The sequence below is a fragment of the Plecotus auritus genome, assembly GCF_963455305.1.
Source record: "Plecotus auritus genome assembly, chromosome: 9".
Lineage (NCBI taxonomy): Eukaryota > Metazoa > Chordata > Mammalia > Chiroptera > Vespertilionidae > Plecotus > Plecotus auritus.
This window is the reverse complement of record NC_137783.1, coordinates 106881897-106895132: the sequence shown is the minus strand read 5'-3', so window position 1 is coordinate 106895132 and position 13236 is coordinate 106881897. Positions and strand designations below refer to the sequence as shown.

At 40.2% G+C, this 13236-nt stretch overlaps 1 protein-coding gene across 1 annotated transcript; it reads right to left on the bottom strand.

Annotated features, from left to right (window-relative positions):
• On the bottom strand, nt 1-7469 carry NDUFC2 (NADH:ubiquinone oxidoreductase subunit C2). The gene is made up of 3 exons (XM_080641950.1): nt 7141-7469; nt 1924-2067; nt 1-176 (listed from the first exon to the last, which is right to left on the bottom strand). The coding sequence occupies exons 1-3, from the start codon at nt 7307-7309 to the stop codon at nt 127-129; spliced, it is 363 nt and encodes a 120-aa protein (XP_080498076.1). The 5' UTR covers nt 7310-7469; the 3' UTR covers nt 1-126.
• Nucleotides 7470-13236: the final 5767 nt, after the last annotated feature.

Here is a 13236-nt window from a genome sequence, read left to right as displayed (position 1 = left end):
TGTTCATGATGACCATTTTAATCACAAGGTGTTAACATACAGATTAATATAAACTTAAGAAATCATGCTCCACAAAATTCAGAAATAACTGTTCTCAGTGAAACCAAAGAAAGTGTTTTGGAGACTTCAACGCACTGGATAGAATTCTTCAAATTTTTCACCATAAGTTTTCCTACCTATAAAAGGAAAGATCACAAAAGATTTATGTTTAAAGTATGTTTTAAATAATATTTCCTAAAGAATAAAATTAAAATGTAATATTCTTACAGATAGAAACCCCTAAAATTTCCTTCTTTTCTTGTCCTCAACCACGGTTTGGTGATCACTGAAACATTTTGCTACGCTGAATGGATTCTGAAGAATCTGTGGTGATATCTAGATGGCTGCCTGGAGGGGCAAGGTGCTGCCAGGGGGATCCTGGCTAAAGGGGTGAAGGAAGGAAGAACAGGGAGGGGCCCAGAGCTGAGGTGGCCATGCCTGTGTGGCCCATGCATGAGGCTCTTGGCACACCTGCCCGTAATCTGCTGCTCAGAGACAAAAAGAGCCCATGAGGCTATACAAGCTCCTGCTGACAGAGGGAGCTAGTAGAAATATGGAGGCAAAGAGCTAGAGGTCTGGAACTGAGGACTGCTCTGCCATTGGTTCTCACTCTTAGAAATTAATATTCCCAAGATTCCTTCCAGCTCTAACATCTAGCAGTTCTGAGTATTCCCCATGCATTATACAACCACTATTCATGGCTTTGTACTAGTCTTTGAGCTCTTCATTGGCAAAAACAAAACAAAAACTGTACCTTTCTGATCCACCATTAACATTACATATGTGATTAAAGGTTATAGGAATGTTAAATAGAGTAATAAAATTTAGAATAAACAGAACCTTAGAGATCATCATTTAGTCTAATAAAATTTCAATGCTTAATATTATACATATAGGAAAGTCTATTTAAAATCTATATATTTACACGTTTAAAATTTTATTTCTTTTTCCTTCTTTCCTTCACATATGTACACATCTGTATTGTGTGTATGTGTAAAATAAAAAGAAGGCAATTATATCATAATTATAGTTGAACAGAGATAAGCAGTTTGCTGAGGAAATTCCTGTCTGTAGCTGGGTAAAAACTTCATTGAGATGATGAACCTTGAGCAGGAATTTGTTAGATGGGAAGGGTGGAACTGGGACAGGAGGAGGATCAAGAAAAAAGTACAGTGTGTACGAAGTGATACAGGGCAGGTTCAAGACCTGGCATTTCATGAGGCAGGAGATGAATTATGGGAGATGAGGCAGGGTTCTGTGTTGTTCAGGTCAGCTATTATTTATTAAGTGCCTACTCTGTGTTGGCTCTGTCCTAGAGGCTGGGACATTCAAAGATGAAGCTGCAGTCTAATGAGTGACACAACTATGTATAAGTAATGTGGTGGATAAAAGGTATGGGCAAAGTGTTTCTACCAGGCAATTAACCTGAGATATGATCTACAGCAAGACCAAAAACAGAGGTGACTGAAGGCAAGTGCAATGATTCAAGCAAAAGATTATTAGGGCCTGAACCAGGGTAGTAGCAGTGGGACAGAGAGGAGAGTTCAGAGGTGAGAAATAGGAAATAGAACAGTAAGACTTGATGGGAAGTAAAAGAGAAAGACTTGAAGATGATTCCCAGGCTTCTGCTAGAATACACAGGTGGACAGTGGTGCCATCACTGAAGTAGGACACAGAACAGAAGGTCTGGGCAGGCAGAGGGTACATGAGGGTCTATTTGCTGTCTGAGGTACTTAGTCAGAAACCTGACATATGAATTCAAGAAAATTCTGGTCTATGGACTCAAAAGAATAGAGAAGATAGCTGAAGCTACAGACATGGAAAAGACTAACCAGGGGAAATGATGCAAAGTAAGAAAGGTTTTTTACAATTAACTTGAAATACCTTCTTCAGGAAAATCCTCTGGATGTGATTTTATATATGCAAACATATCATGGTCCTTCACAGCATACATATAGTCTTGACGTTTTAAAAGATAATATCCAACAAAAAAAAAGGAAGTAACATATAGAAGCTGGCGATGTATACCTGAAAACCAAAGGACAAATCCCAAAGAAAACAAAAATCAGTCAATATAAGATTATATTCTTACATTTCAGATATATAATTTGTTTTTCTTCTAAAATTCCTTTTTTTTTTTAAAAAAGGACTTTCTATATGGCTATACTGAACAAACAGCCTTGATTTTGAGATGTTTTCTTAAAGAAATTTGACAACTATAAAAGACAACATTAAAGTCTACAAACATCACTACCAATAGAACCAAGATTTTTAAAAATGAGGTTTTATAAATTTCTTCATGGTGTGTAAGTACCAAATCCCAAATGCTAAACTGAGAACAGAAAAAACATATTTTCTTCTTTGATAAGTTAACTTTAGACCTAAACTAATTTATATTCCAGGATATGTTCAGGATGTGATGAACTGAGGGAAAGTCCTCCACAAATGGTCTAAAAATAATTTTGTTGGTCTCCATATACTGATTTATATTTGCATAATTAGTGGTCACTACAATAGCAGGCTAACAACAAATATATCTCAATTCTCTTTTGTACCATCTAAATGTCCTCCTATTTGCATGTATTATCTATTAAAAAACTATATTTAAAAATTCATCATATTAAAAAAGTCACTCTATTATAATGAGACTAGAGAGGATCAAATCACATGCCCTAGAGAAAAATTTAGTTTGAAGGGGAGATCCAAGGGTATGAACTTTATATATGAAATATTTTTTTGCAAAAGGCTAACTGCAGGTTTGATTTTCTAGCTAAGCCCCAGATTTCTATCCCCAGCTCTCCACTTCTTATCCCACACATCTTCCTTTGGAGAACTCGTTTATTACTATACTTTTATCTACTATCCATGTGCTGGTGACCCACAAGTACATCCAACTCAGACACTCATACTGAATAACAGATACATCCAGATATGTCCACTTAAATATCCCCAAATGAACTCATTTCCTTCCTATTCATACCTATTACTCCTAATTCCAAGAATAAGACCTTTTGCCCAGAAATCTAAGTCCTGGGTAATAAACACAGTAATTATCCTTTATTTCTACCCTCTTCCCCATATCCAGCCACTCAATGCTGTCAATTCTACCTTGTAAATATTTCCTCACTTATCTCTCATTTGCACTAACTGGTCTCCCCTTCATCTAATTTTTCACTCCATAATGATCCCAGCTTTTATCCTATCACTAGAGGAATTTTTACTGAAATATAAACTTAGCTTGTTGGTCCCTTCTCCTTCAATTATGGTCAACAGGAGTCCAAACTCTTGCATATGACCTCCGAAGCCCTTCATGAGCCAACTCTCCCACCTTCATCTTCTGGCACTCCCTGAGAGACAGTGTGCTCCTGCAGCACTGAATATATATATAGATTGATTTCATAGAGGAGAGGAGAGAGAGAGAGAGATAGAAATATCGATGAAAGAGAATCATTGATGGGCTGCCTCCTGCATGCCCTCTATTGGGGGTCAAGCCCACAACCTGGGCATATGCCCTTGACCAGAATCGAACCCAGGACCCTTGAGTCCACAGGCCGATGCTCTGTCCACTGAGTCAAACCAGGTAGGGCTGAACTGCTTTTAACTCCTCACAAAAACTAGGCTTCTTCATGCTTCTACATACCACACACTTATTATTTCTCTGCCCAGAAACTTCCTGATCCTTCAAGACTTAACTCAGACATCACTTCAGCTAAGAAGTCTTCCCAGAACTTTCCTGAATTTAAAAGGGTAAGCTCATCTCTATTAACATGTAAGTTGCTATAGTAATTCTTTCTCTACTACCAGGCAACACCAATGTTTCATTTATTTTTGTATACCAGCACATAGATAGCAGTTAATATTTAATTAAGTGAATGAATGACCTTGGGCAAATCAATTTGCTAACTCTAAAACAAAGATAATACCTATCCTTTCTCACAGCAGTAGTATATAAACAAAAAAATGCATATAAAATATTTTTGAAAAATGTGTAAAACAACAAAAATGTAAAATATGACTATGTCCTGGGACTGGATAGAGCCCAGGCTCTTTTGCATTCTCCCTTGCCCCAAACAGCCACTGTTCTCCCAAATTGGGCCACTTTGCAGCACAGCAAACCAAAGGGTGCTGGCTGGGTTGTCCCATGTGCCACTGGACTACAAAGACTGACTTTCTGTGCTTACCCATATCTCTCACAGCAAGACTTCATAAATATTTTAGACATTGTCAGTGTCCCAGCCCTAAAGGCAGACTTAACCTCTTCCCACGTCCCCATTTCCCTAACCTGTCTTCTCTCTCAGTGGTAGTCTCCCTCTTACCACATAAATCACCCATCCACAATCATTTTCCCCTTTCCTTTACTCAGTTAATCTAAACTTGGAGCCATGGTGCTCTTTGCAGAACACCATAAATTACTGATAAATTAAACTAGAAATCAATAAATATTTAATTTTGTGGACTACACATAGATACCAACTAACTGTAAATTTAGGGCAGGTAAGTGGTAGCCAGCAACAGGGGTTTAAAAACAAATGATAGGAGAAAAGCTTAAGAAAAAAATTCTATTTAATGTTTTCTGTTAACTTGAAAAAGATCTGCACAATTTGATTTCACTGATAGAATATTCCAATACTACCCAGAGAATGCCAGGTCCTCTCCAGGACTATATTTTGAAAATCCTTTCCCACTCCTCCAACTCTGTCACACCTGTTACCCTATGTGCATAAACTTGTACCACAATTTGTCTTTTTAATGGATATGCTCATCTGATTTGTAAATATTTGGAGGGTTGAGATCATGTTTTATATTTCCTTGCAATTTACATAGACTTATTTATCCAATAAATACGTATTGAGCACTACTATATGCCAGACATTGAGCTACACAAACACATTATGAATTCAATAAATGCTACTAATGATAAAATTTCAATAAAGTCAAGACCTAAAATTTCCAAAGCAACTTAGGGAAACCCAGGGAACTCAGGAACTCTGACCCCTAGCTCTGGGCTAAGTGCTTTATATACATCATCTCATCTAGTTCTCACAGCCACACAAAGAGGTAGACATTCTCCTTATTTCATAGATGAGAAAACTAAAGCTCATAGCGATAAGTTACTTCCCTAGAATCAAAGAATCAAATGGCTGGTAAAGTGCAGGTGGTATCAAACCCATATCATAACCACTAAGCTCTCTGTCTTCCAGAAAAGACACAAAACCTAGTTTAATAAGGCGAGATTAAGTGGTATATACTTCACATTTCAGCCAATCTTTACTTGCTCTGGAACAGTTCCCCTCTGATCTGTACCTCCTATATGCTCCACAGGCACTCCCTGCTCATCCACTTTCATCAAAACAGGTAACTGTCTCACCCAGACCCATTTGTCTACCAGACTAAAAGCTCCTCAAGGTCGGGGATGGTATTCCTCACCCCACATACCTTGTATGTCAGCGGTCGCCAACTGGTGGTCCATGAGGTCCGAAAAGTTGGCGACCGCTGCTGTATGTAACACTGCCTGGCAAAGAGAAAGAGCTCTGTAAATGTTAAACAAACATACTGTAAACTGTCTGCATAACAACTGCTAAGGAAAGGGAACTCTGTCCAGCACCTTTTGTGGACCAGGCATTTTACCCATCTCACTTAATTGTCACAACAAATATGCAAAGATCAATTACTCCCGTTTTATAGATGAGGAAACTTGGCTCCGAACTGCCTAAGTAACTTGCCCAAGGTGACACAGTTGGGAAGCAGTGGAGGAAGGCCATTTAGTTCTTCATGTAATAGAGCCTGAAGAGTAAGACTTGATACATGAGGAGTGGTAAAGAGAAGGGAGAAAACCCCATCTCCCCATAGGCAGAAATGGTCAAAAATCACTCCTTTCTGTAGAGTAGGGTCATGTCCAAGGGAGAAGGGATTTCAATACTATTTGAGCAATGGAAGTGCTGAGATTTGGTGGGCTGGAAGCTGACCTCCAGGTATGACATACAGCTGGGAGAAGGCAAAAGAGGCACAAGTGAGGTGATTCCTGGTTGCTTTCTTCCTAACTGGGTTCCTGGGCTCCACTCGGTATTGCTTCACATTGCTGACAAAGTTGACACAGGTCTGATCATTGCATCTCTGGCCGCCTCTCCCAACTCCCCCAGCAATCAAAAGCTAAAAAGGTTCCCGTCTGCCTAGGCCCTAGGGAAATAGCCACGAGGTACCTACTAGCCTTATTGCCCTACCCTGCACACTCACTCAATCATCAAACCATCTGCCATCCAAAGGCCCTTGCCCTTATTTATTCCTACTAGCCCCATAGGTCTGGAAGGCTGTTAAGTCATAGCTAAGTTCAAAATCTCCCAGTTTCCCTCCACTTTCCCCTTTGGAGATCCACAGCCCTCTGCACACCTACTGTGTCAGCTATTAATGGCTCTGACAGGACACCACTGATATAGTAGGAGAAAATACAGCCCAGTGGCTTAGAGCCTCCCACTCAAAGCCGGGTCTCTACACGAGCAGCATCCGTAGTATCTGATAGTTTAACATCAGGCCTCCTCCCAGACCTAATGAATCAGAATGCACATTTTAACAAGATCTAGGTTATGAGTAGTATGCTACAGTTTGAGAGCACTATTTTCAAATATAGACTCTGAGGTCTAAAAACAGGCTCTGCTACTTATTGGCCGTATGACCTTGGGCAAGTGCTTGAACCCCTCGAAGGCTGTTTTCTCACTGTGGTTAAAAACTCCCCATGAGGTGCTTTGAGGATCAAATGCTATAATGTACGTGTCAGTAGTACATATAGCATGGAGTGAACGCTCATTTTTGCACACACCACAGTGCGAAATGAGAGGGGCGCGGGCAGTCCACTGCTGGTCCTTCATAGCCTCACTGTGGGGTCGTGAGTTTCACTGCACCCAGTTTCCTAAAGAGTCAAACGACGCCCTGGCCCTGCCGAATTCTGAAGAGCTCACGGGCGCGGAGGCCCTAGGAAGGCGAGGCAGGGCCTGCGAGGCGGAAAGGCCTGCACAAGCAAAGGCACCTCGGCGGCCTATCGCGGAGCCCGCCCGCAGCCCGGCGACCCTCCCCCCTCCCACCGGATCCCGCCCGCGCAGCCCTCACCGGCGGTCATCACCGGCCTGTGCCGGATCGCGTTATCAATGAGGCCCGAGCAATAGCCCAAGAAGCCGAAGTAGGCGAGCCGCGGGTCCGTCAGCTTGGGCGGGGGCAGGCTCCGGGCCTCATCCGGCAGTAACTCTAAGGGCCTTCGGCCCGGCCGTCCGGTCATCATGGTGAGGCCGTTCTTATTTGAGGCCTGGCCTCAGACCGCCAACTAGGAAGAAAATCACAACGACCACTGGCGGACTCCTCGTCCTAAACTTTCTCCTCCCAGCACTGGGCTGAAGGGCACTGCGCGGGGCGGTGTAGCACTCAAACGCTTCCCCGGACGCACCGCTGCACGAGCTTGCCCGGGAGGTTCCGGGACACTAAGTGACCCACGGTGCTAGCCGCCCGCGGGCGTAATTTCAGACGACAGGGTTGGTACCCGAGTCGAGGGGTACACGAAAGGAGCCAAATTGGGAAACTAGTAGGTACTGCTCTTTTTCGCCCAACCTTCCCCACCAGGAACTGTCTCTTCCTCTCCCGCCCCTGAATGTCCCTTCAGCAAGAATTTATCTTTGCCTCCAACATCTACAAGTGAACTTGATGGATAGTTTCAAGAAACGTAATTAATTGAATTCTCATAAGAGCTGTTTTCATTTTCTGGGTTTCCAGTCATTCATTCGTACCGGCACACCCTGCAAAGCCTAAAATTAAAGTCCAACCATCAACAAAGTATTCAGAGGACCCAGGACTGGATCATTAGCCAAACTATTGAAATTCAGCCTGGGCGGCAGCACCTTAAAATTTTTCACCTCTGGGTCTTCAGGTCCTTGTACGTGACTGAGGGAAGAGGTGTTTTCTAACGATTTGAGGAAAGAAAGGACTCTATAACATTCTGCTAAGTAATTGTTCAGTCTCTGCTCACCTACCTCCAATACTGTACTGGGGAGTGTCTATCTTGGAACAGTTTTTTCTTCAGAAAGCCCTTCCTGATATTGGGCGAAAATATTTTCTTTTTGTGTTCATTCATTAGTGGAATCAATACTAATTAAACCAGAGGTTAATACAAAAGTATATGTATCAACCAAAGTGGAATAATTAATTATCAGTTAAGAGTGATTAAATAAAGGACAGACCTTTTAGGCCTATAGAAAGCACTCCCAGATCGGCTAGATTTCAAGTTTGGATTTTCCAAAGGAACATATATTGCAACACTTTCCTGGAAGGCAGCAAGTGCTTCAAAGATTCATACTCTTTGACCCAGTAATTACATGTCTGGGAATCTGTCCTATGGAAATAGTATGTCATTTTATACAAAATTTCTTTTTTTAACCACAGTGTTTCTTTGAAAATATCAGAAGAATGAAAACCACAAAAAAAAAATCTTCCATAGTAGGATTATGTAAATTTTGAATAGGAGATGAATCATTAGGCAAACACTTAAATATTTAAATGATGCTAACACATCCTTCCCCTCTTCATCCATCTATGACCAGTCTATTACCAATAAATATTGAAAGAATTCTCAGAACTTCTAAAATCATCATGGAAAGTCACATTAAAATAACATATTTTTAAATGTATTAGTAACCTTGAATAGCCAAAACAATCTTGAAAAAGAACAAAATTGGAGACCTCACAATTCCTGATTTCAAAACATACTACAAAACAACAGTAATAAAGACTGTGTGGTACTGACATATAGATAGATATATAGACCAATGGAACAAAATAGAGAACCCAGAAGTAAACCATCTCAGAAGAAACATCTCAAATTAAGTATATTCCAATTGAGAAAGTTAAGAAATACTGTCAGGCTGTGGCTGGCTAGCTCAGTTGGTTAGAGCATTATCCTGATACGCCAAGGTTGTGTGTTTGATCCCTGGTCAGGGCACATACAAGAATCAACCAATAAATGCACAAATAAGTTGAACAGTAAATCAATGTTTCTCTCCCTTCCTTCCTCCCCCCCCCAAAAAAAATCAATAAAAATATTTTCAAATATAAGGAATAATATAAAAAATACCCACATTTCTGTCACTATAACATGTTGTATTTGCTTCAGGTCTTTATTTAAATTGTTTTTATTGTTGACAGTATTACAAATGTCTCCCATTTTCTCCCTTTTTGCCCCTCTCTACCTAATTCCCACCCCACCCCAGGCCTTCCCCATGCTATTATCTGTGTCCATGGGTTATGCATATTGCTTCAGGTATTATTGCCAGATGTATATATGTAAAATACACACATATACACAACATTTGTATATATTCTCCTTTAAAGTTTTTTTTTAAGTATATTTTTATTGCCCTAGCCAGTTTGGCTTAGTGGATAGAGTGTCGGCCTGTGGACTGAAGGGTCCTGGATTCGATTCTGGTCAAGGGCACATGCCCGGGTTGTGGGCTCAATCCCCAGTAGGGGGTGTGCAGGAGGAATGATTCTTTTTCATCATTGATATTTCTCTCTCTCCCTTCTTCTCTGAAATCAATAAAAGTTTTTTTTATTGATTTCAGAGAGGAAGTGGGAGAGAGAGAGAGGGAGAGAGAAACATCAATGATGCGAGAGAATCATTGATTGGCTGCCTCCTGCACGCCCCCTACTGGGAATTCAGCCGGCAACTTGGGCATATGCCTTGACTGGGAATGGAACCATGACCTCCTGGCTCATAGGTTGATGCTCAACCACTAAGCCATGCTGGCAGGGCTATATTCTCCTTTAAAAATATGTAAATAAAATAGTACAGTGCTAAAACTCCTTTTGATCTCAATCTTCATTCTCATTCTCTTTCCTTCCTTCCAAGAGGCAACTTTGGTCCTAATTCCATATATTATTAGTGTCTATTTTAATATATTCACATTCATAGATGAATTGATAAACAACATAAAACATGATGTGTGTGTGTGTGTGTGTGTGTGTCTGTGGTTTTAAAACTGTACACATTCTGTACAGATTATCTCCTTGTTTAGTATTGGAATTGCTGAATTTCAGAATATATGAATTTTTAATTTTACTAGGTAATATCAAGTTCCTCCATAAAGAAACGGATCCAATTTCCATTTCTATCCACAATTTATGTGAATGTAGCAATATTTTCTATTGTCAGACTTTAGTTTTTGTCTATGGTAAAAAATGGGATCTCAATGTTGTTTTAATTTGTATTTCCCTATTATCTAGTGAAAATTGTATCTCTCTTTTTTTAAAAAATATTTTTTATTGATTAGAGAAAAAGGAAGGGAGAGCGATAGAGAGATGGAAACATCCAGCCCTCAACCCAGGCATGTGCCCTGACTGGGAATCAAACCAGGGACCTCCTGGTTCATGGGTTGATGCTCAACCACTGAGGCACACTGGCCAGGCAATATTATCTCTTTCTACATTTATTTGCCATTTGGGTTTCCTTCTGTTTGCCTAGTCATATACTTTGCTTATTTTCTTTAGGGTTGTCTTTTTCTAAATGATTTGTAGGAATTTTTAATGTGAAGTAATATAAATCCTTTGTCTGTTATATATGTTACAAAATACTCCCCCCATCTGTTGTTTGTCTTTTAACTTTATTTATAAGGTCTTCTATTACACAGAAGTTAAAGTTCTGATGTAATAACATTTATCTATCTAATCTTTTTCTTTATGGTTTATTTCGTGTCTTTAAAAAAATCTTTCCAAAGCAAGGTCCTAAATTTTTTTATTTTTTTATTTTTTTTTAAATATATTTTATTGATATTTTACAGAGAGGAAGGGAGAGGGATAGAGAGTTAGAAACATCGATGAGAGAGAAACATCGATCAGCTGCCTCCCGCACACCTCCCACTGGGGATGTGCCCGCAACCAAGGTACATGCCCCTGACCGGAATCGAACCCGGGACCCTTCAGTCCCCAGGCCGACGCTCTATCCACTGAGCCAAACCGGTTTCGGCTAAATTTTTTTTTTTTAAAAGATTTTTTTAAAAAAATATATTTTATTGATTTTTTTACAGAGAGGAAGAGAGAGGGATAGAAAGTTAGAAACATCGATGAGAGAGAGACATCGATCAGCAGCCTCCTGCACGCCCCCTACTGGGGATGTGCCCGCAACCCAGGTACATGCCCTTGACCGGAATCGAACCTGGGACCCTTTAGTCCGCAGGCCGACGCTCTATCCACTGAGCCAAACCAGTTAGGGCCTAAATTTTTTTTTTTAAAAGAATTTTACAGTTTCCAAAACAAAGCTCTTGATACCACTTTTATGCATTTCCCCACCTCAGTAAATGGTGCCACCATCCATTCAGATGCAACACCTGAAATACAGGGATCATCTATGATTCTTTGCTTACCCTCAAGCCCTATATCTAATCCATTTCCAATTACTGTCAATTCCAATTCCAAATCCATCTGTTTCTCCATCACACTGCCACCACTCTTCTTCCATATTCCATAACCTTGCTCCCAGGTAATTCTCAGCAGAGTAGCTTTTTGAAAACAGATTTCAACCTCCAAGTAAATAAGAAATTTAATAGAAAAAGTGATAAAGAGCATATAGTTTTCAGAAGTACAAATGGCTCTTAAACATAGGAAAAGACTCTAATATCTCTCATAAGAGAAATGCAAATGAAAATTACCTTGAGACATCATTGGCAAAGATCTGAAATACTAATGACACACTCACTAGGTAGGCAAGTTTGTGGGGAAAGAGACATCATTCCTTGCCTGGGGAACATAAACTGGTGCAACTTCTATGACGAATTTAATATCTACCAAGATTATAAATGCACATAGCCTTCACAGAGCAGTTTCCAGGTGGAAGTCATTAACAAGGAAAACTATACCAGTGCTGGTATGGAAAGACAGCTCATCTTCCCTGAAGTTCTCTTCTGGTTCTGGCTCTATGCCTTTCCCTGGGGAAAGATAGTGACCAAGAATACCAAGTCCCTCCCACTTTTCTTTTATCTTGTGAGATTTTGGTATATTGTATGTAAATTAAACAGCAGATAAAAAAATGACTTTATAAATTTTGTTTAAATTTTGATAGTAATCTTGGCTTGTTCATGATTTTGCTACATTCTGGGTTTTCAAAATATTTGGAAACTATACTGTTTAGTAATGGCTGAAACCTAGCAATTTGTTGTTGAAAATTGCCCACATCTCTGCAAAGTTTATATATACAAAGTATATTACTTGGGAAAGTCCTGGGCTGTAGGCATAAGTCTGAGTTCTAGTCTGCGCTGGCACCAACAAGCTATTCCTGTCTCAGGAATCATTGCACTCTTGGCACTATAAGGGGTTGAACTGCTTTAAAGCCTATATTAGGACTTTGAACTCTTAAGCCAAACAAAAACTCACATGAAGCTTAATATATGAAATAGATCAAAACATATTTGCTTTGGTAGAAGATGGGACAGGGCCGAGTCTGAGGCAACTCTCGAGAACTTTAAGGGCTCTGCAGAACATTCTGGAAATCTCTGCACCAGATGAGCTCTTCCAGTTCTGACATCACATCACATTCACAGTAACAACCTTCAAAGCATAATTAAATTTGGCCTTGTTGAGATGTATCCAAACTCATCTTCTTTCTTTTTTTGGCTTGCTTACCTATTGGCAAAGATGTGAGGAACTACACTGGGCCCCTTGTGTTAATGCTGGTACTGTAAACATTCAGATTTTAATCATGGCCTTGTGGTGTGTTTCCATTTATCAACTGTGCCAAAAACTGGAGCTATCAAAACAAGTGTGGTCTCTGCTCTAATTGTTAAGTCTCCTCAGGAAAACAGACACATAAAAATTACAGCCATTAATAGTAGTAGACCCCTGGAAGCACATGGTGGGGGTACTCAATTCTGGTGGAGTGGGAGACAAGGTAGAGGGAGAGGACTCATAAAAATATGAAGATATTGTCCTGGCCCTAGTTGATTTGACTCATTTGGTTGGAGCTTTGTCCTGTGTACCAAAGGGTTTTGGGTTCAATTCCCATTCAGAGCACATGCCTAGGTTGTGGGTTCGACCCTCCGTTGGGGCTCATATGAGAAGGCAACTGATCAATGTCCTCTCTCACATTGCTGCTTCTGTCCCTTCCCCTCTCTGAAATCGATAAGCTTAAAAAAATAAAAGATATTTATTGAACACTTAATATGTGCCAGGCAT